Genomic DNA, 21,088 nt, shown 5'->3' on the forward strand with positions numbered 1-21,088 from the left:
CAATGGAAGCATAATCTTGCCTGTTTCCTTTCAATGGAAAATGAAAATGGCTGACATAGTTAACTTAAAAAGCACTTAACTTTAAAAATAGTGGCCATTGACTATGTTTTAAGTACATTTTAAATTGTGAATACCCACCACATGTATATTTCAGAATGTAATCAGTGTTAGCTGTACATGCAATAAATGTTCTTGAATGCACAGTAATGATTGCACAGTATATTGTTTGTGTACCTTAGGCATGGGATAGGTGCACATTTTATATTTAATCAGCGAACAGACACCCAGGATTTATTGGCTAAAATATAGAATCTGGTGCTATTAATTTCACACATTCTTGTAGGTTTCCTTTCTTGCTTTAGAAAGCAAAAGTTGCTCTGTAAATAAGGGCCATTGCTCCTTGAATAACTAGATAAAGATCGGAAGTTATTGATGATAAATTGAGGGGTATGATAGGAAACTAATAACTGACAAAGGCAACACAACCGAAAATTCAGTTTAATTCTAACTGTATGGCATCTCTCTCATGAAATAGAATCCAGTAGTCTCTGGACAAAATCCAGATATATTGGTTTAAAAGAGAGAAGACTGATTCATCTGTTAGCCTGTTAAGTGTCAACACTTATTAGCTGTCAAGAGGTGTCCCAAGAAAGAGAAGTATTTAATTGCAACTTCTAATAAAGTACAGAATTTTCCTTTTAGTACTTTGTACGGATGGCTTTTTAACACTTCTTTACAAAATATAAATACTTTTGTCTACCTGTAATAAAACTTAATTTCCTGACCTGTAAATATACCCATGTTGTATCCTATTATTGACGTTCACCTGTATACAGCAACCTGTATTAAAACCAATGTTTTAAGAGGTATGTAAGAGCTGGTAATGATGTTAGTCATGAAAAAGATATTTTGCATTATATCTGGTGTTTCTCTTTTGCCAGATAAATTTTGCTTTATCTTCCTTTTTTGCTTTATGGCGTGAATTGTAGGAATAGGATCTGAGTCCGAGATGGATTTCCTATTGCTGTGATCTCTAACAGGTGTATTCCAAATTATTATCCCTTGGTACCAGTTGGCATTGGTTCATCTACTGCTCAAGAGTAGGATTTTATAGTGGGAAATCTAGACTCCATACACTAGAAGAACAGTGCCACATTTTGATAAATTTGAGTTTAATATCTTGTTAAAACCTTAATACGGTAACATTAACTTTCCCTTAGTTTTTCAGTCATTTTTCAGACTTGATAGCTTCCGTTTACAAATAAATCATAGCATTCTCATTTTATAAACCAGCCTCTTCCTGTCTGATTCATTCACTGAGGTTGCAGTCCAGTTACATGACCTCACATTTGCTTTGACGGTAATAAATTGTGATGTGTCAAATACTGGATTGTAACATATTTAAATTCATTGTAACAAGGATTTCTTAAATGCTTATCACCATGATAATTGGCCCTATTACAAATTAAATAATTAAAACACACTTAACATTTCTACTGAGCAAATAATAAACTGATTCTACCCTAAGCTGTTCCCAACCTGCTGACCCACAATAATAATAATAAAAAAGGTATCTACATGATGCTTAAAAATGTCCAGACTCTGACAGAGGAAGTAAGCTCCAGAGTCTAAAAGCCTCCTACAAAAATGTCTTATACCTCCATCCCCAGGAGTTCAAAAAAATCTCATACTAGAAGACTCAGAGCTTCTGTTTACAACACACCTTGGTTTTAGCAAAGGATAAGAAAGATTTGTAAAGAAGAGACTCCGAGTACCAGCTCACCTGTAAATGTGTGTTGAAACTGACTTGATGCTCTTACATCCTGTCAAAATACATTACATGATTTTGGTATTTTCTTATGTTGTGTTAAAATTGGTAAATGATCTCTTCCCATATTCTGACTTCCTTTTTTTCCTACTCAAAAGTCGAAACCAGCTTTCAACATTGCCAGTACACATGTGCAGTCTACCATTGAAAGTTTTGATAGCAAGTAATAATAAGTTGGTCTCACTACCTGAAGAAATTGGACAGCTCAGACACCTGACAGAGCTTGTGAGTATATACATATTGCTAATGATTGCTGTTCAATCCTTAATTTATAAATGACCCCTGCAGGCAACCATTTGAAGCCCTGAAACGTGAAATTTGATTATAGTTGTTATTTTAGTGCAGAGCTGGAAATGTTCTGAGTATGTTGAGTGCAATGCAGAGCAGTTCTCTCCATGGCCCATGAAGGGGAGGGAATGGATTCATAGGCTCTAAGGCCAGAAGGGACCACTACAGCCTTCCAGCCTGACACAGCCCTCCCTCCAGAAGCTGGAATTAAAGCGTATATTTTAGATAGATCCCTAATCTCATTGTAAAGACACCAAATGATGGTGAGTCCACCCCCACCCTGGGAGGCTGTTCCAATGTTTAATTACCCTCACTGCTAGAAAATTGTGGGGGGGTTTTAAGGTTGCGCTTGTCTAACTTAAGCTTCCAGCTGTTGGATATTGTTATGCCCTGGTTTGTAAGACTGAAAATCCCCAACTAGCAGGTCACTGTATCTAGGTACTTTTGCACAGAAAAGTTATCAGTCACCTCTCAGCTTTCTCTTCGATAAGCTGAATAATTAAGCCCCTTAAGCTTCACATCATAAGGTTTATTTTTCAGTCCCTGTATCATTTTTGTGGCCCTTCTTTAAACTCTCTCCAGTATTTCAACATCCATCCTGAAGTGTGGACATCACTAGTATTTGTAATGAATGCCTGAAAGCTCTAGCTAGAAATATTGCTCTGATACTTTGAAGTTATACTTACATTATTTTCCAGCTGTTCTTGACATGATCTGGGATAGCTTACTCCCTTGCTTTGTTAACTTCAGCAGCCTTTGCCAAGTTACAACAGTCAAAGCCAGTTGTGGTGAATGTCTTAGCCTTTTTGGGTACACTTGACGTGGACAGTAGTTCACATGAGTATGTCTGTTGGATGAACTTTACAGGTTGGCTGTCCAAACATGACACCTTTGGCTTGGAATTGGAGTTTTCTTTCTCCTAAGTGAGTTAACTTCCAAGGTTGCCGAGCCCCCTTTGCCTCAGCAAAATTTATTTTAAGGCAGCCTTTATTTGCCTGATCATCCTGATCTTAAGGAGTGATATTTTATAGAGATAGCCATGCCACCAGCTACCCCTGCTGTGATGTCTGCAGTTGGTCCGTGATGGCTTATTGAATATTCGCAGGTGTCCTGCATAGCTACAATCCGTTCCACTTATCTGCCACCCAGGGATGTGCTTGGTGGGAGTTGGTCACTCCTATACAGATAGCTGTCTTTTTTTTTTTTTTTTTAAATCAGTTTTTAGTTTAGTTTTTTCAGTGTATTTATAAACTTTTGGATTTAAAAAATAATGTAAACAACTTGACATGTTAGAGACAACTGCAATAGAATCTTGATGAGTGTGTAACTCATATTTGGGAATGGCATAGAATTATAGACGTACCTGTATTCTTTAATGAGAGAGACAAGAAAGGCAAGGTAATATCTTTTATTGAACCAACTTCTGTTGCTAAAGGGGACAAGTTTTTGAACTTCACAGAGCTCTTCTTCATGCGTGGAGAAAGTAACCAGAGTCTTTGAGCTAAATACAAGGTGGGACAGATTGTTAAGCATAAGGGATTCATACATGCATGTTTCAACCCTACAAACATATTTTCTTTAATGACCTACTATAATTATTCCTAGTGTGTGCGTACATTTGAGGGTTGTTTTTTTTAAAGCTCGGTACTCTTAGTGAAAGTAAAATGGCGATAGGTGAGGTGCACTGGTAGAGCTAAGGGCAATACCACATAGCTCTACCAGGGCTTCTCACTTTGTTCACTGGTGGTATGCTGCATATTGTGGATTTGTTGCCTGATAATGCCCAGATGTGCGTGGGGTTAATTTTATTTTGGGTGGATTATTTAGTCTGGACTGGCTTTTATATTGGCAATTCAGTATGCATTTTATCCTTTTGTATATTCTAAATGTTGTAAATTTGCCAGGAGATCTTGAGGATAGGCCCTTGAAAATATCCAGATAAAGTACATGGCAGGTAGAGTGTTTCTCCAGGCTCTCCTGCTTCAGACTCCACTCATATTCCTTCAGAAATGGAAAGTCTGTGGAGGAATGATTTAAATTTACGCTAATGTGCTAGTTTTCTAACTTAATATACATGGAAATATCATTGTATCTGCACTTTTTCCATAACATGTAACTTGTCTAAAGAGCTTTTATGATCTAGTGTCATTTCTCCTAGGTTCCTTCTTTTCTTCATTCTGCTGTTGTTGGAAGACTGAAAAAAAATTATTTTGTGCCTGTTTCCCTATCTGTAAAATGGGGATAATTAATACTTTGTCACCCATGCTGAAACTTAATGAATGTTAGTAAAGCACTTTGACAGTCTTTGGTGTCATAGAAGTGTGTGTTTATTTCAAATTTATAAATAAAACACAGCTGCCTGTCAGAGTTAATGTACCTACATCTACAATGCCAGAAGGCAGGAAATGCCTGTTATTACTGGGATTTATTTAAACTGGCTGACAGTATCAAAACAGTGGCTCACTTCATAGTTTCATATTGCAGGATGTGAGCTGTAATGAAATACAGACAATACCTCCACAGATTGGCAATCTGGAGTCTTTGCGGGACCTGAACATCAGGAGAAATCATTTGGTGCATTTACCTGAAGGTAAGATCAGCAAATGAAAGTCTGTCATGTGTAACAACTGAGATTTTTGACATTTTTATTCATTTTAAAGCTTGTTTCCCTAAGAGCTAGTAGTAAGCATACTGTTTGTTAAAGCTACTAGACTGAATGTTTTTTTTTTTCTATCCCCAGAGCTTGCAGAATTACCTTTGATTCGGTTAGATTTCTCCTGCAATAAAATCACAACAATCCCTGTTTGTTATCGGAACCTCAGGCATCTTCAGACGATCACACTAGATAACAACCCTCTACAGTCACCCCCTGCACAGGTGAATTATAGTTTGGATTTGGAATGACTACTATCTTCACCAGAGGGTGTAAAGTGATATTAGAAACGGAAGGGTTAAAACTTTCTTTTGTGAACAGTAAGATTTTAAAGAACCTGTATTTCTCTAGAGATTTTAAAGAAACCCATGGCAGAAATACTCTTCCGCTTCCCTTAATTTAGTTCTCCTATTGGTATTAGATATGTGGTTATTGCAGGAATTCCTTCATTAGCCTTTTGAATAAAATTCTCATTGTACAGTATAAATAAAATAAGCAAGTGTCTCTAGATCAGAGTAAGCTTTGTGGGAGAGGAAGAGCTATGAACAAAAAACATTTTTTGCCATTCTATTATTGAAGTAGTGAACTGGGAACCTAAAACTGCAATGCATTTTCATTAATTTTACAGCAGACTGCCCAAAATGCAGCCTGCAGTCTAAATACAATGTGGTCAATGACTGACTTCATCTTTAATATTTATGTATAGCCGTTGGAAACTACAGGTCCTGTTATGACCTCCTTCCTCTGAATCAGAGTGGGAAATGCTGTGACCTATAGTTTCCATAGATTCTGCCTCCATATTACTGATGGGAGGAAGCTGGAAGAGACTTCACTTGATTCAAATTAGGCCTGACTGGCAATCCGCCATAGCCACCCTAGGTTGGACAAGGCTTGGGTGCCTCTGCTATAGTGCCAAGTTTTATCCCTTACAAACATGTATAGATCCTTGGTCACATGATAAACCCATATGAGCAAGTTTACAGCAAGGGTACCACATAGTCCAGATGCGTTAGGAAGAAAGCTTCCAGTTTTTTATTATACATATATTCTGACACACTTCAGTATGATGGTTTGTTTGTAATGGGGGAAACTTAGAAACATGGATGAAGAGCTGTAAGGATGTTGTGAACATTTAAGTATTGACCTATTAGGCTGGTAATACATTGTTCACAACAGCTAGTCAATGTCTGTACAGTGCGTTGAAGAAATAAAGTGCTAAGTATGCGTATGGATTTCCTTTTTTGTAGATATGCATAAAAGGAAAAATCCACATATTTAAATACCTGAACATAGAAGCATGCAAGATAGCTCCAGACTTGCCTGATTATGATAGGAGGCCCATGGGATTTGGCTCTTGGTAAGTGTGCATATTCTATTTGATGTGGATTGGGGAAAACTTGTCCACTCTCCTGAATTCAGAAGTGGCAAAAAACTAGGTCCACTGATTGTTGGTCAGTGTACATTTCACCAGTGATTGTGGCCTTGAAAAACAATATGGTGTGTGTCACCCTGTAAGCCAGTCTAACAGGGATCCAGGTAAGACAGTTCAGAAGAAAAAACTAAGGGCTGGTCTACACTACAGCATTTTGTCAACAAAAGTCAGCTTTGACGACAAAACAGTGGAGGTGTACATTCAGCTTTTCCCACTGATGTAACTCCTCTGCTATGCTGACATCATAAAACCACCTAATAAACTAGAGGTGTACGGCTTATGTCGATGTAGTTAGGGTGATGCAGTGTCAGTTTAGACATTGCATCCCTTACATTGTCTGTTGGCTCTCATTCTTGTCAATTCACAGCTCCGTGAAATTGACAAGAAAGCTGCCCCTGCTCCTGTAGAATGAGAAGGAACTCTTCTCCTGGCCAGCTGGACCCCACTCTCAGCAGGGAATGGGGAGGGGAGAAGCCTGCACAGCTTCTCCATCCACTTTCCCCTCTCCTGTGTTCCGCACCTCACCCCTCCCCCCACCCCAGGAGCCTGAGCAGCCCTGTCAATTTCAGGGCTGAGCCATGAAATTGATGAGGCTGCTGGACTGGACAGGGAGTGGGTGGGGAGAGGAGGACAAGAAGCCGAGGCAGCTAGGCCCCATTCCTTGGGGGTGAGAAGCTCCTCCAGGCAGGTTCTTCCGGCTCCCAGCAGGGAACAGGGAGGGGAGAAGCCTTGGGTGGCTTCCCCCAGCTCCCGTCAGGGAACAGGTGATGGTGGGGGGCAGCCCACCAGGGCAGTCAGGCTCCTGGCAGGGAGCTGCCAGCGGAGCTGAGAGACCAGGCTCTCAGCTCCCCACACTGCCTCTCTTAGGTCAGTGGAAGTGCTCCTGGTGAGGATTCGCACCACAGACCCAAGGAGGGGAGTGTGAACATCAGCCACCCGCAGTAATTAGTGCAGTAGCTGTAAGTCGACCTAACATAGGTTGACTTATCTTTGTAATGTAGACAAGGCATGGGTAATATCACAATTCAGCTGGTGCTAAAGGGCACACTCTCTCTCGAGGAAAAAAAAAACCTAATATCTTCAGTCTATGGTAGAAGGAATTTCTATTTTTTTAAGACATTAACCTGTGTTTTTACTTAATAAAATCTTAGCGTTTTCCCAGTGTTTACAGTATAACATTGCTGTGATTTTTAATCTTTTGTACAGGATTGTATAACTGGTCTTCTCTAACCACGGGTGTAAGTGCTGATCCCTCCCCCTTAGTAAACTATTATTATTGGCAGGCTTTCATTTGGCACAAATGCTTACTACAGTAACACAAGTATTAGAATAGTCAGCTACATCAACTTCTAAATTAAGATGTCTTGAGATAAGTAAGAGTACACTGTATATTTATACTGCACATTTCAGAGAAAAAGTAATGAGATAAGAGGCTAAATAAAAGAAAAAGAATGTATTCTTAATGATCTTACAAAGTAACTCGGAGCCAGAGGGAATATATATCTAAAACTTGCACCACAGTCTGAACACAATTCATTGATTCGTAAATAAAACAAATAAGCCAATGTAGTTGTACCAAAGATTTATGAAGGAGAATTTGCATAACAGCTTCTCATCAAGTCTAGAATCCACATATGATGAGCACCTTTCTGGATGGGGTCAATATAAACACTTCCCGAAAGTCACTTGTCTCTTTAGAGTGTGAACTCTTTGGGACAGGGACCATGTTTGTACCACACCTAGCACAATCAGGTGCTATTCGAAACAAATAAAGCTGTTGCATATAAATCTTAGTATGTGATTCTAGCCTGTATGTGGGGCTAGTGAGGCCACATTTGGAATACTGTTTAGGTTTAATATTATCTAGGTCTCCTGTTAGCTATACAGGCTTGGTTTCTTATTATAATAAAGCATGTATTGCAAAAATGAAGCTGCTACAGGGATCTAAAGAGCATCTGTATTCAGAAAGGCTAAGAAAATTAGGGCACCCTTATTGTGACATAAATTGCTGCGTCCAGCCAACTGTATCTAAAGCTATTGATCTCCAGTGTAGTTTATCATTTCTTTTGAAAAGCATAACATTGATAAGTGGAGCATGTGCTTATTTAAAATACTTTCGTTTCATGTAATGAAAGAATTCACATATTTTACCATTACTCACAGTACCAATATAAAAGTTTGGACAGAATGCACTCATGATGCTTCCTCCAGACTGTCAATTTCACTTCACGCTTGTGTGGACTGTGCTTAGTTGGCGTGCTTTTGTCCATGTCTCCATCCCTGCCAGGCACCATGAAAGTAGACGTGAAGAGGATAAGAAAGATGGTCATAGAACTCTTTGTTGTTCATGTACTGATTATATCACTTACCAGCCTGTTTTAGTGGCTCCCATAGTGGTTTTAATGCATATTGAGTGAATATGTGTGGAAGAGAATAGATTTCTGTAGGAACCCACACAAAGGAGTCAATGGAACAGATTGCTCATTGGAATGAGATGCTGCCCAAAATCAAAAACAACAAGAGTCCTGTAGCACTTTAAAGACTAACAAATTTAATTTCTGCAGGCATAAGCTTTCGTGGGCTGCAACCCACTTCGTCAGATGCCTGGGTTGCAGCCCATGAAAGCTTATGTCTGCAGAAATTAAATTTGTTAGTCTTTAAAGTGCTACAGCACTCCCGTTGTTTTTGCTGTATACCGATTAACACAGCTACCTCTCTGGAACTTTTTGCCCAAAATCAGAATTTCTTCTAGAATTTCTGAGGTGAAAGAACAGAACAACTCATGCACAATATAGTATACCCCAGTTAATGTCCACAGGCAAGTCAACAGAGCCTTTCGTCAATGGTGTTAAAAGCTGCTGACAAAACTAAGTAATCAGCATATATATCTGACTTTTGTCTCTTGCTTCATTGAGGTTATACTATGACCCTGGGGAATTCGAGGAAGGATGGAATTAAATCTGAGTTGATATAAAGCTGGTTTCAAAGTTAGTGTGACAATTACCAGGCTAACTGTACCACTGTCCCTTCTCAGGGTCTCACTGAGTGCACCCCAACAGGTGTCAGGCCTTGGGGCTTTACCCCTTCTGGGGTGGAATTTGGCAATTTGCCCACTTGTAGACCAGGTGACCACAAGTCCCTTGGGTATCAACCAGCTGGGGTTTGGACCCTGCTGTTGACTTCTTTCTTTGGGCTGTGTCTAGTGTTAATACACAGGAACCACATAGCCTTCTCAAACAATATTATTTAAGATTAACAGTAAGAATACAGCATTCAGAGACATGGGTTAAAATCATACAAAAAGAGGCCTAACTTCATGGATCATACCTAGTCTGTTAGCTGCTCCTGTCCCAGATGCTTAGGTCCTGTTTAGGGAGAACCTGCCAGCTTGCAGATCCCTACTTCTCTCACAGTCTGTGTTTCAGCATCACAACACGTTGACCACTTTTCACCACTCCCTTCTGCCAGGGCACTTTTTAATGGGTCATGGTGTTTGATCTTCCGGGTTTTCGCCTTTTGATTTTAAGCATCTGCCAATGATAGCCCCATTGTTTTTTAGCTTCTTTAAAGGTGTGTGCCTATGGCAGTCTTATCTCTTAGGCCTTGTCTACACTGCAGCTGAGAGGTGTAACTCTCAGCTCAGGTAGACCTCCTTGTGCTGGCTCTGCTTGAACTAGCATGCTAAAAATAGCAGTGTGGCTGCATGGCAGTGGCTTGGATTAACTGCCTGAATATGTACATAGATCTCTGATGGATTGTACCTAGGCAGCTAGCCCAAGCCATCACCCATGCTGCAACTGCCACATTGCTATTTTTATTTATTTCTGCTCGAGCTGGCATGCCTACATCTACTCAAACTGGGAATTATGCCTCCTAGCTGCAGTGTAGATATAGCCTTAGTCCTTGTTGCATTTCCTGCCTAGTTCCTGCCAACCCCCAGCTCTGATCTGACTTAGCCTTTGAGTTCAAGTTCAAAATTGAAAAGGGAAACTGAGTCTCATACAATATTCATAAGAATAACACAGATATTTCCCAGTTCATCACATGTATTTTTACTGCAGTATTACACAAATGTAAAATTTTCTGATTAAGTGGACAGCCTTGTAGTGCTGTTAGTAAAATCAGAAGCACTAAATCATTGTAGATTCTGATAGGAGAAGATTTTGGCTTCTTTATATATAAACATTTCTAATTGAGAATTTTGCTGCTGGCCCACACTGCCCTTTTTTTTGTTTGTTTTTGTAGTCATGTAATGTAATCCTAAACACAGTGCCCTCTCCTATGTTTCACCAAGTTTTTAGAACTATTAATTTATTTAGCTGTTACTACAGTTTTCAACAACCTGGTTCCCAGCCTTTCAGGTGATTGTATCAGTTTCCCAAAGTAAGACACTGACTATACCGATCAGTGTCTGTAAACTCCTGGTGAGTTATGTGATCTTTAACTTTGGGCTGTTCCAGACCACTCTCTTACCTGTAAGACTGAAAAGTGGAGCACACAAGTTCAATATTGGCTCATGCATGACTAAATGGAAGGGAGACAGCAGCAGTGCCTTATAGGAGCTTAGAACTAGGTTCAAGGTTGAGGTAGGGAGGGTAAGTCTGTAATGTAAGACATACATGTTTGAAGTACTGTTACGAGGCTCAGTGGCATAGGAATCATTTGTACTAATTAGATTCTGAACGGCTCTGCTAGTTCTATTCTCTGAATAAAAAGCGAATAATGATCTCTTCATATCAGTGGCCACTAAATGAACATCTTATTTCTCTTATTTTTATGGATAAATTCATTTTCATTACAAAAAGGTACTTTAGATACTGCATTTCAGAATTAGTATTGCACTTCTCAGATGGTTAGCTACTTTGCCTTCAGCTTCATGCCTTATGCATTGAAACCCAGGCATGCTGTAGTCACATAGAAATGTACTGTCCACTGTTTTATTGCTTAATTATTGCTGCTTGCTAGTGAGGTATAGTATCTGCAGTCTCAGCTGATTTCATAAAGGCTGTTGTCTGTCCGCTATAAAGCCCTGAGCAGTCAGTAACCTTCCATTTTCAGATTCTTCTCAGAGTTCTGGACACAGACTGCGTCTTTCAAATTTAAAAGTAGGGGAGAGCGTGGGAACTGGGAACTAGTCTGTGAATTTTTGAGTTAGCAGACGATCTCAGTGATGGATGACATGCTTTTCAAAAGCTCTAATTGAATAGGAGGGATAGAACATGAAGAAAATGGAATCAAACAGTATTTTTCCTGTTGGATTAAAACTACTGAATCGACTAATAATTTTGACCCTCTTCTTCAATTTTAAATGCTTGTTCATTGCAAAATTGGTTTCTCTGTAGAGTCTGAGGATTCCGATGTAGTCATGATTAAAATGAAATTATTGTAGTGTGCCATGTGGGAACCAGTTTCTCATTTTTTTCTCCTTTTATAACTTCTTAAAAACAATGTTTTTGATCCAGTATTTGTGTTGTGAATTACTGGCTTAAATATGGTCACTGGGTAGACACAGGTTACCTGTGCTATCTGAAGTTTTCTTTCCCCAACTGATCTTTAACTGAAAAACAATATTACCACTGTCTGCATAATGTGTAGTACTTACTGTGACTTGTATCTATGTATTCCAGGGGCCACTGGATGCATTGTTAACTTTTTATAGAATGAAAGGCATGACACAGCTAATGCATTTAAAAATCCAGAGGGTTTTTTAAACTACACTGAGCAATTTCATGATTATTCTTTTCTCCTCTCACCCAAAAGTAGTTAGTTGTAGTTCCCTTCCCATCTTCGTTGCGAGAAGATCCCTAACATGAATATTATTTTTGTTTAGCATCGAGTTCCACTCTTGTCTTCATTTCAGATGCCCTGCCCAGGCTTTAGTACATCTTAATTCTTTCACAAACTCAGAGGAACAAACATAGTGGTAGATACTGCATATGGTACATACACTCAGAGCCCCATTGACTTAAATGAGGCTCTGTGTAGGTTTCAAGGTCTGCCCGTGTGGATATTTTTGCAGGGGTATACATAAAAATAAGCATATATCATATTTTGCTTTTGCAGCTCCTGTTCCCTCATCCTTTATCCCTCAGTTCTTCTTTGAGTAATGTCCCTCTGGGTGCTCCATTTTATGTGTGCTCACATCCCTTTCTCCTTACATTGGAGATTTTAGGTTGCAGTGCCTGTTCAGCCCATGCATGTGCTTCCTCATGCCATGCTCTGAGGCTATATAGGGCTGTGTGGGCAAAACGCCCTCGGTTCTTTTTCCGAGTCTCTTAGCATAGTTACCCTTTATTTTACTGTTTTTCTTCAATTACTTGATTACTTTTTATTTAAGGATTATGGGGATCTTTTTCTTGATCCCTTTCCCCTTTGTGGAATGGGACCTTCCCCTGCTAGACATCACTGCACTGGAGAATGCCAGCCTCTCTGGGCTTCAAATGGTGCATCTGTTGCCAGGAGCTCTAGGCTCAACAGAGAAAAAAGGCAACAAGCATGCCTTGGTACCGAGACCTTCAGTGCTGCACAAGCAGGATACTGCATCATCAAAGCATTCCATCTCTAAGAGAATGGTACCCACGATTCCTTTGGTACCATCGACATCTAAAACTGCCTCAGTTTTGGGGAGACGCCATGCCGCTCATATTGTCTCATGACCTTCTAAGGCATCCTCATCAGTACGACTACTTCAACCAGAGTGAATTTACCGGAGCAGCATATGGCCTCGGTACTGACCGTAGCCCCACTCTTCAAACAAACCTGGTGCCGTAGGAGTTCAGATTTTCAAAGAATCTACTTATTTCGGAGGAGCTGAAGTCTCCCTTGTTAGGTGGTAGCGAGAGGTAATCAGTTCCGAGCCAAGCACAGTCACTGAGGTGGAACCTTTTCTCAGTACCATTTGACTCTCCACTGCCTTCAGAGAGTGTTGAGACTCCCCCTCTTGAAGAGGAGGAATTTTCCTCCAATTCAAATATTTCAATCCAGGTTCCCTGACACTTCAGACAAGGAATTTCCATCCTGACACTTTTGACAAAAGTGGGGAGTTGTACTACAGATGGACCCATGTTCCCCCAACCTGGTTTGAGCATCAGTGGATGCCACCTGTGATACCTTTCAAATCTCTCCAGTGGCCATACTGGCTTCCTTGGGCTGCATATCATTTGCAATTGTCCCATGCCCCTAGTTTCTCTCATGGGGAATATAAGGGAAGATGCTCCCATACTCCAACTGCTCTTCTTCTGTTACCTCAGGCACAATAATCCTTTGAGGAGCAGGAGGCCAGAGCAGATAAAGAGATTTCTCCCAAAACAAATATTTCTTCATCTTCCCTGGAGGAAGCAGTTATGCCTCCCCAACCAACTGTAGCTGATGACTTCAGACACATCCAAGAATTAATGAAGTACATTTCGGATTTCCTCCAGATTCCTTTGGAAGAGATCAGGGAGTCACATCATAAGCTCTTAGACATCCTCCAATGGATTCCCTCCATCTGAGTTGCTCTGCCTATTCATGAGGCCCTGTTGGGTCCTGTCAAATTCATCTGGCAGACACCTGCAATGATTCCACCAACTTATAAAAGGGCCTATAAGAAATATTATGTCCCAGCTAAAGACTCTGAATTTCTGTTCACCCATCCAACACCAAACTCCCTGGTTGTGGAGGCAGTGAACAAGCATGGCAAACAACATCATGTGAAGATCATATGGTATAAGGACCAAAAATGCCTTGATCTATTTGGTAGAAAGACCTACCCATCCGCGACTCTTCAATTTAGGATTGCACACTACCAAATTCTCATGGCTAAATGCAATTATTCAAATTATGCCAAATTCACCACCTTTATTGAGCATCTGCTGGCTGATGAGCATAACCAGTTTCAGACTATTATTAACAAGTGTCAGCCGTTAGCTAAAATATCACTAAAGGCCTCATTGGCTACAGCCAAAACTGCCACTCTGCGGCAGTATTCATGCAGAGGGCTTCCTGTCTATACCCTGATGACTGGCTGGTCGTACAATCAGGTTTTTGATACCAAAAAGACAACAAAATCCCTGTTCCACAGGTTTACGGGTTTAAGCTCAACATCGAGAAATCCACGCTGAGCCCTGTACAAAGAATAGAGTTCATAGGTGCCTCCTTCAATATTCTACCAGCCAGGGCTCATCTTCCTCCCCAACAGATTCTTGGCGTTAGCAAATCTTGTCTCAATGATTCAAATCAGCCTACAGGCATCAATAAGAAATCATCTTCAATTAACTGAACATATGGCAGCCTGCGCCATTGTGACAGTATGTGCCAGACTCCACCTTCTGTGTTTCCAGGACTGTCTCAGACTGTTTATACTCCAAACAAATACAGCTTGATCAAGTCAGTGTTGGTTCCTCACCAGGTTTTAGACTCTCTCAAATGATGGGGGTACCCAGACAATGTCTATGTGGCGATTCCACCCTCTGTCACCATAACAGATGCATCTCTGATGGACTGGGACTGTGCACTTGCAGACTCTCACCATCCAGGGGGAATGCTCTGCCCAAGAGAGACAACTATACACCAACCTCATCAAACTGAGGGCACTCAGGAATGCCCGTATCCACTTCCTGCTTTTAAACAGGAACAAGACCATAAAGATTCTCATGAACAGCATAGCTTTCATGTTCTATATCAACCTAGAGGGATGGGCCAGGTCCCCTTCCCATTGTGCTGAAGCAATAAAGCTCTGGAAGTGGTGCATAGCCAATTACACGCATTCAAAGAACCACAATTACTGCACAAGGTGAGTAACCTCTCCTTAGTATGTCTACACTGTAATTAAAAACCCACAACTGGCCCATGCCAAATGACATGGGCTCGGGCTAAGGGGCTGTTCAATTGCAGTGTAGATGTTTGGGTTTGGACTGCAACCCGGGCTCTAGGACCCTGCAAGGTGGGAAGGTTCCAGAGCTCAGGCAGAGCCTGACCCTGAACCCTCCACCACAATTAAACAGCCCCTTAGCCTGAGCCTCACAAACCCAGCCACGGGTGTCTAATTGCTGTGTTGACATACCCCTTGTGCTAACTAGGACTGCAAACTCAGGGCTGTAGCCTGTCACTTTTTCTGTAAAACACCATGAACTCTATGGTGCTGCATAAATAATAGCAATAACAGTCATTTTAAAATAAGAGTTTCCTGGATGAAGGATTTTAAACAGAGGGATAAGTAGAGATCAGTACCAGTGAGAGAATGACCTGCAATTAGCTATGCTTGGGTGGAGCAATCAGCTTCCTGAAATTCCTACTTGTGTATTATGCAGTAATTGCTGTTTGGTGCAGTTTTCCCTCCGGCATCAAGTGCCAGCAGGACAGTTGATCCATTGTGAAATGCCATCTGCAGTGCATCAGACAAGTCCCATTGTTATATTTCTGCTATAGCTATCTGCAGCAGTTGCCAGATTCGACATCTGTGATGGCCACGCTGCTGAACTGTGTAGTCTCTGTACTCACTTAGAGCAGGAAGAGCACCATGCCGCCCCTTATGTTGTGGTTTATATTTCAATCCTTTATTGCACATATGTAATGTCTGTGTCTAGGCATGTCATTGACAAGTCAACTTAATGAGTGAAAACTAAACTTGTATTATCACTTAAGTAGGGATGTATTTCATTTGAAACATGTGTGATGTCTTTTATGGAGTATTTTAGATTAATAATGCATGATACAGAAAAGAGAAGTATAAAGTATACGTTTTGAATGTTGTCATACTTCTAAAAGAGGTGCATACTCTAAAAGAGGTGCATACATTTATATGTGCTTTATGTGTAATAAATATCCATGTATGGTTGTGTGATTTCCTCTGGGAAAAATGGTTTTGGGAGTGGGGTTTGTTGGAGTCATTCAACTAAAATACCTGAGTAACATAAAATGAACTGACTAGCTAAAGGAGAATTTAATAGGTCAGTTTGCAAAGAAATTACATTTATCAGGATTGTTTGGGGCATAGGCTTAGACCAGCTCTTCAAAGAACAAGGCAGCTGCATCATGTCAAACAGTTGGCTAACAGACGGGAATGTTTGTATCCTCTTAGATATCCTCTTAGAGTGTATTATGCATGGTGAATGCAATGTGACAACTTCTAATGTATTGAGTTGTGTACACCGCTCAGCTCTGTTCAGTAGTTTATTCTGTTTTCAACTTAGTCACAAATAAGAATTTTTCAGTGACATTTACATTATAGTAACTAAAATTATCTGCTTGACAGCCATGAGGAACTGTACTCCAGTCGTCCCTATGGAGCACTAGATTCTGGCTTCAATAGTGTGGACAGTGGAGACAAAAGATGGTCAGGGAATGAAGTAAGTGTAGTTGCTTTATTTTTGTTGGCTAGCAATATTTCTACAGGAAACAAATAATGAAGGCATAGATTTGGAAGAATATTCAGTGAGTGATGCTTATGCATAATAAAAAGTGTAATTTCTATATTCACAAATAACTTTTGATTTATATCCTGGAAAAAGAATAAGCACCGTTTTTATGTTAAATGGATCATTTGTCCTTTTACTAATATTTTTATTGAAACATTTTAAAAAATCAAAACAAAAATGTAAATCCAAGAGAAAATATAGAAGAGGACTTGGTAGAAATGAATTAATACAAACAATTTATAAGAAAAAATACAAAAAGATGAGCTAATCACTGCATTATATTATCATATATACTCTTTATCCATTACTCAAGAGCTTCTGTTTCACTAAAACAAAATCAAGTAAACAGAGAGATTAAAATTAACATGGATTTTCCAAATAAGAGTTTATATGTAGCTTTTTCAAATGGCCAAATAGATTATCTCTTTACCATTTAAAAGAAGCAAGATCAGATCTCCAAGGAAGAAGGGTACTAGGAGGAAGAGACAGGAGCCAGCTCCTTCTGTCCTTTTGGGGAAACTGTGCAAATGGCTGCAACCAGGTCTGGAGAACTATGTTCCCAGGCTGGTGTTTACAAGGGCCTTCAAAATTCCAGCCTGGGATGTTTTTAGCATAAGCATTTGTTTCAGAGGGAAAATGAATTAGAAATATAGACAGGCTCTTCATGGAAGAGAGGTTCTAAATAGACCTTATTTAAAAAAACAGTAAATTTCAGTTGTGTCCCTTTAAAATTAATAGTTTTAGGGAGCAAAATCCAGCAGGAGTGGTGGAGTGGAGGCTCAGGTTAGAAAACAAACTGAAAGATGATACCCAGGATGACAGTGTGTTTTTGTCTGTTTGTTTTGTAAAGCCTACAGATGAGTTCTCAGACCTCCCTGTGCGAGTGGCAGAGATCACTAAAGAGCAGAGACTGCGAAGAGAAAGTCAGTACCACGAGAACCGAGGGAGCACAGTTGTAACTAATGGTGGAGGTAAATAGCAATCTTTGGTAGCTATTTATTCAGGTGGTTGTTATAACTGAAGTCCCAAAATGTATATCTGGCTACTAGAGATAATTCACCATTTTCAGGGAAAGTGGTGGGGGCACAATATATTTATAATTATACACACAGACTACATTAAAAGAATATTATTCAGGTTGCAAAATCAAGCACTGAAAGGTTAGGAAAGACCAGAAGGTAAGGTTGCTTGTACAGCCTTAATTCAGCCCCTTTCTTGTATGCATTATGATACCGTCTTTAATTACATGATCACATACTGTTTTTCCATGATATTGACACTCTTAATGAGTCATCAGCAGGGTTGGAACCTTTAGATCTGGCGCACAGACCTCTGCCACTTGAGGTGACACAGAGTAACTGATAACAGTAGTAGGTTGTCATTCTCTATGAGGACTGAGAGAGGGACGGGAACCTTTGACCGTGTGTTTCACAGCTATTTGCTGACAGAAGAGGAATGGTGAGATGCAGGAATCTTGGGTTTAATTCCAGACTCTGGAGGGCAGTGTTCTCTCATGGGTGGTACGGACCCTCAGTGTCTCCCCTTCCCCTCCATCCCCAGTATTACTCCTTCTATCCTCTCCCTTCCATCCTGTCCCTGTCCCAGTCCTGTCTCTTCTCCACCCTGGTTTCTTGTCCCAGTTCTATTCTCTTTGCCTACCCAGTCAGTCGCCACTCCTCAGGCTTGTCCCTTCTCTGATTTCTCTGTCTCTTCCAACCTGGCCTCCAGTAACATCACTGAATTGGTGGACACAGCCACAAAATCTAATTGCAGGTATCCCATTCGCGCAAGAAACACCCTCAATCATGATGACTACCGATGCATCCCTCATAGGTTGGGGAGCTCATCTACAGGAACATATGACGCAAGGGAAATGGTCAGTACACGAAACGACTCTGCATATAAATCTATTAGAGCTACACACAGTTCGCAATGCCTGTTTCCACTTTCAACCTTTCATAGCGAACAAACATATAAAAATCATGACAGACAACATTGCATGCATGTTCTGCATCAACCATCAGGGAGGAGTGAAATCCAACTCCCTCTGCACGGAAGCTGTAAAATTATGGAACTGGCTTATACGCCACAATATCTTAGCAGCCTACTTACCTGGGATCCAGAACACAATGGCAGACTTCCTCAGCAGGACATTCACCAACGATCACGAGTGGGAGCTACACTCTGGACTTCTGGAAAACATTTTTCAACAATGGGGTTATCCCCCTTTAGATCTCTTCACCACAACATACAATTGCAAATGTCCTCTTTTTTGCTCACGAGCGGGTATAGGCAAGGGGTCAAAAGGGGATACATTCTTCCTCACTTGGAGCTGGAATCTCTTCTACGCATTTCCACCAATCCCTCTAATAAACAAAACCTTGCTCAAAGTACGACAGGACAAAGCGACGGTAATAATGATAGCCCGAGCATGGCCCAGACAACCATGGTTCACTTACCTAATGCAGATGTCAGCTCGAACACCAATCCCCCTCCCACTCCTAGAGGATCTCCTATCCCAGGACAGGGGACGCATTGTTCACCCAGACCCAAGCAAGTTACACCTAACAGCATGGTTTCTAATTGGTTCCGACAGGCGGAACTACAATGTTCAGAACCAGTAAAACAGGCCCTACTAAACAGCAGACAACCTTCCATGAAGAAGACTTACCTTCAAAAGTGGCGCAGATTTACTTCCTGGTTCCAAAAGAAGCATATCTCTACAGCAGCCGCATTGATCCCGTCCATACTCAAATACATTCTTAACCTAAAGGAAATAGGGCTGTCAATTCATTCTATAAAAGTGCACCTAGCTTCTCTCGCAACCTTCCACAACCATATAGATACCGTTTTACACACCCAATTGTGAAACATTTTATGACAGGTATACAAAACTTATATCCAGAGATTTGTTCCCCTACACCACCATGACACCTGAACCTTATTCTAAAAACCATCACTAAACCACCATTTGAACCACTAGCAACTTGCTCCTTAGCGCACATGTCTGTGAAAGTCTCATTCTTGGTTGCTATAACATCAGCAAGAAGTGTGGGTGAACTCAGAGCTCTTATGGCACATTCACCCTACACAATATTTCACAAGGATAAAGTGACTTTGAGGCCCCACCCTAAATTTATCCCCAAGGTCACATCATCCTTCCACTTGCATCAACCTATCCATTTACGTACCTTTTGTCCAAAACCACACACTAATGCAGAGAATGCCCTCCTCCATGCTCTGGATGTGAGACGTGCTTTAGCTTTTTACCTTGATAGAACTAAATAATTTAGATCATCTCCTAAACTGTTTGTATCCATTGCAGACAGTTGCAAAGGAACGGCCATATTCACACAAAGGCTTTCAAAGTGGATTTCAGGTTGCATCCAGGCATGTTACAATCAGGCATTCCACCACGGCAGAAGATCAGAACATATTCCACAAGAGCGGAATCTACATCCACAGCCTTTCTAAAGAATGTACCGATTACAGAAATTTGCAAGGCAGCAACAGGATCTCGACCCACACTTTTATCAAACATGCCCTTGACCAAGCATCGCGGGCAGATGCAGGGGTTGGTGTCTCAGTACTCTCCTCCATACATCCTATCAACTCCGAAGTCCCTCCAGTCACCTAAAGTGGAGCACCCACAGGGACACTATTCAAAGAAGAAGAGAGGGTTATTCACCTTGTGCAGTAACTGAGGTTCTTCAAGATGTATGTCCCTGTGGGTGCTCCACTACCCACTCTCCTCCCCTCTACTTCGGAGTCAAATCCTTAGATTTCATGGTAGAGAAGGAACAGAGGCGGTCGGGTTGCACGCACGTCGAAAAGAGCACCAACAGCACTGTGAGACACCCATGGCTCATGTGCGACCCAGACGAGCACGGCTAGCAACTATCTCTGACCAACAACACGAGGATGTGCCAACACCTAAAGTGGAGCACCCACAGGGGGACACATCTCGAAGAACCTCAGTCACTGCACAAAGTGAATAACCCTCTTTTCATTCTCTCTCCTCAGGCTCCTCAGTCATTCAGTTTCTTGTCCCAGTCTCTTCTCTCAGCCATTCCTAGTTCTCCCCCACCACCTTGACTCCACATGAGATGTCTCCCTTCCTCCCTATCCCATTGGTTCTCAGTCCCAGTCTTCTCCCCTGCCCCTCATTTGAGCTCAGTCTTCTCCCAGTCCCAATCTCCTTGTCTAGCCCATCCTGATCGTCCTACCCCATCCACTAGTCCCAGTCACTTCCCTCTCCCCACCAGCTTCTTGTCCTGATCTATTCCCCCTGCTGCAATATATTTTTCCCTAGCTTCATTTTCATAAATGACTAGGCCATTTTGTCTGAAATTTAAAAAAAAAATATATATATATATATTCTGAGGTAGACACCCAGCATGGAAAATTTCAGTACAGACAGCTTGGCAAAGTATAAGCAACTGAAAACAGGATCTTATATGGGAAGTGCAGAGCAGCCTTAATATCAGACA

At 41.0% G+C, this 21,088-nt stretch overlaps 1 protein-coding gene across 7 annotated transcripts in view; it reads left to right on the forward strand.

Moving 5' to 3' along the window:
* Positions 1–21,088, forward strand: part of LRCH3 (leucine rich repeats and calponin homology domain containing 3) — a 101,302-nt gene that overhangs the window by 38,410 nt on the left and 41,804 nt on the right. For all 7 annotated transcript variants that reach the window (XM_067561107.1, XM_067561106.1, XM_067561101.1 and 4 more), the window contains exons 3-8: positions 1,927–2,053; positions 4,601–4,706; positions 4,857–4,993; positions 6,017–6,126; positions 16,436–16,529; positions 17,449–17,569. In XM_067561107.1, the coding sequence (XP_067417208.1) occupies positions 1,927–2,053; positions 4,601–4,706; positions 4,857–4,993; positions 6,017–6,126; positions 16,436–16,529; positions 17,449–17,569 (695 nt within the window). The remainder of the gene's footprint in view (positions 1–1,926; positions 2,054–4,600; positions 4,707–4,856; positions 4,994–6,016; positions 6,127–16,435; positions 16,530–17,448; positions 17,570–21,088) is intronic.

This window comes from Emydura macquarii, unplaced genomic scaffold, assembly GCF_026122565.2.
Source record: "Emydura macquarii macquarii isolate MOO-44397 ecotype Brisbane River unplaced genomic scaffold, CSIRO-AGI_Emac_v2 contig_2365, whole genome shotgun sequence".
NCBI classification, from domain to species: domain Eukaryota; kingdom Metazoa; phylum Chordata; order Testudines; family Chelidae; genus Emydura; species Emydura macquarii.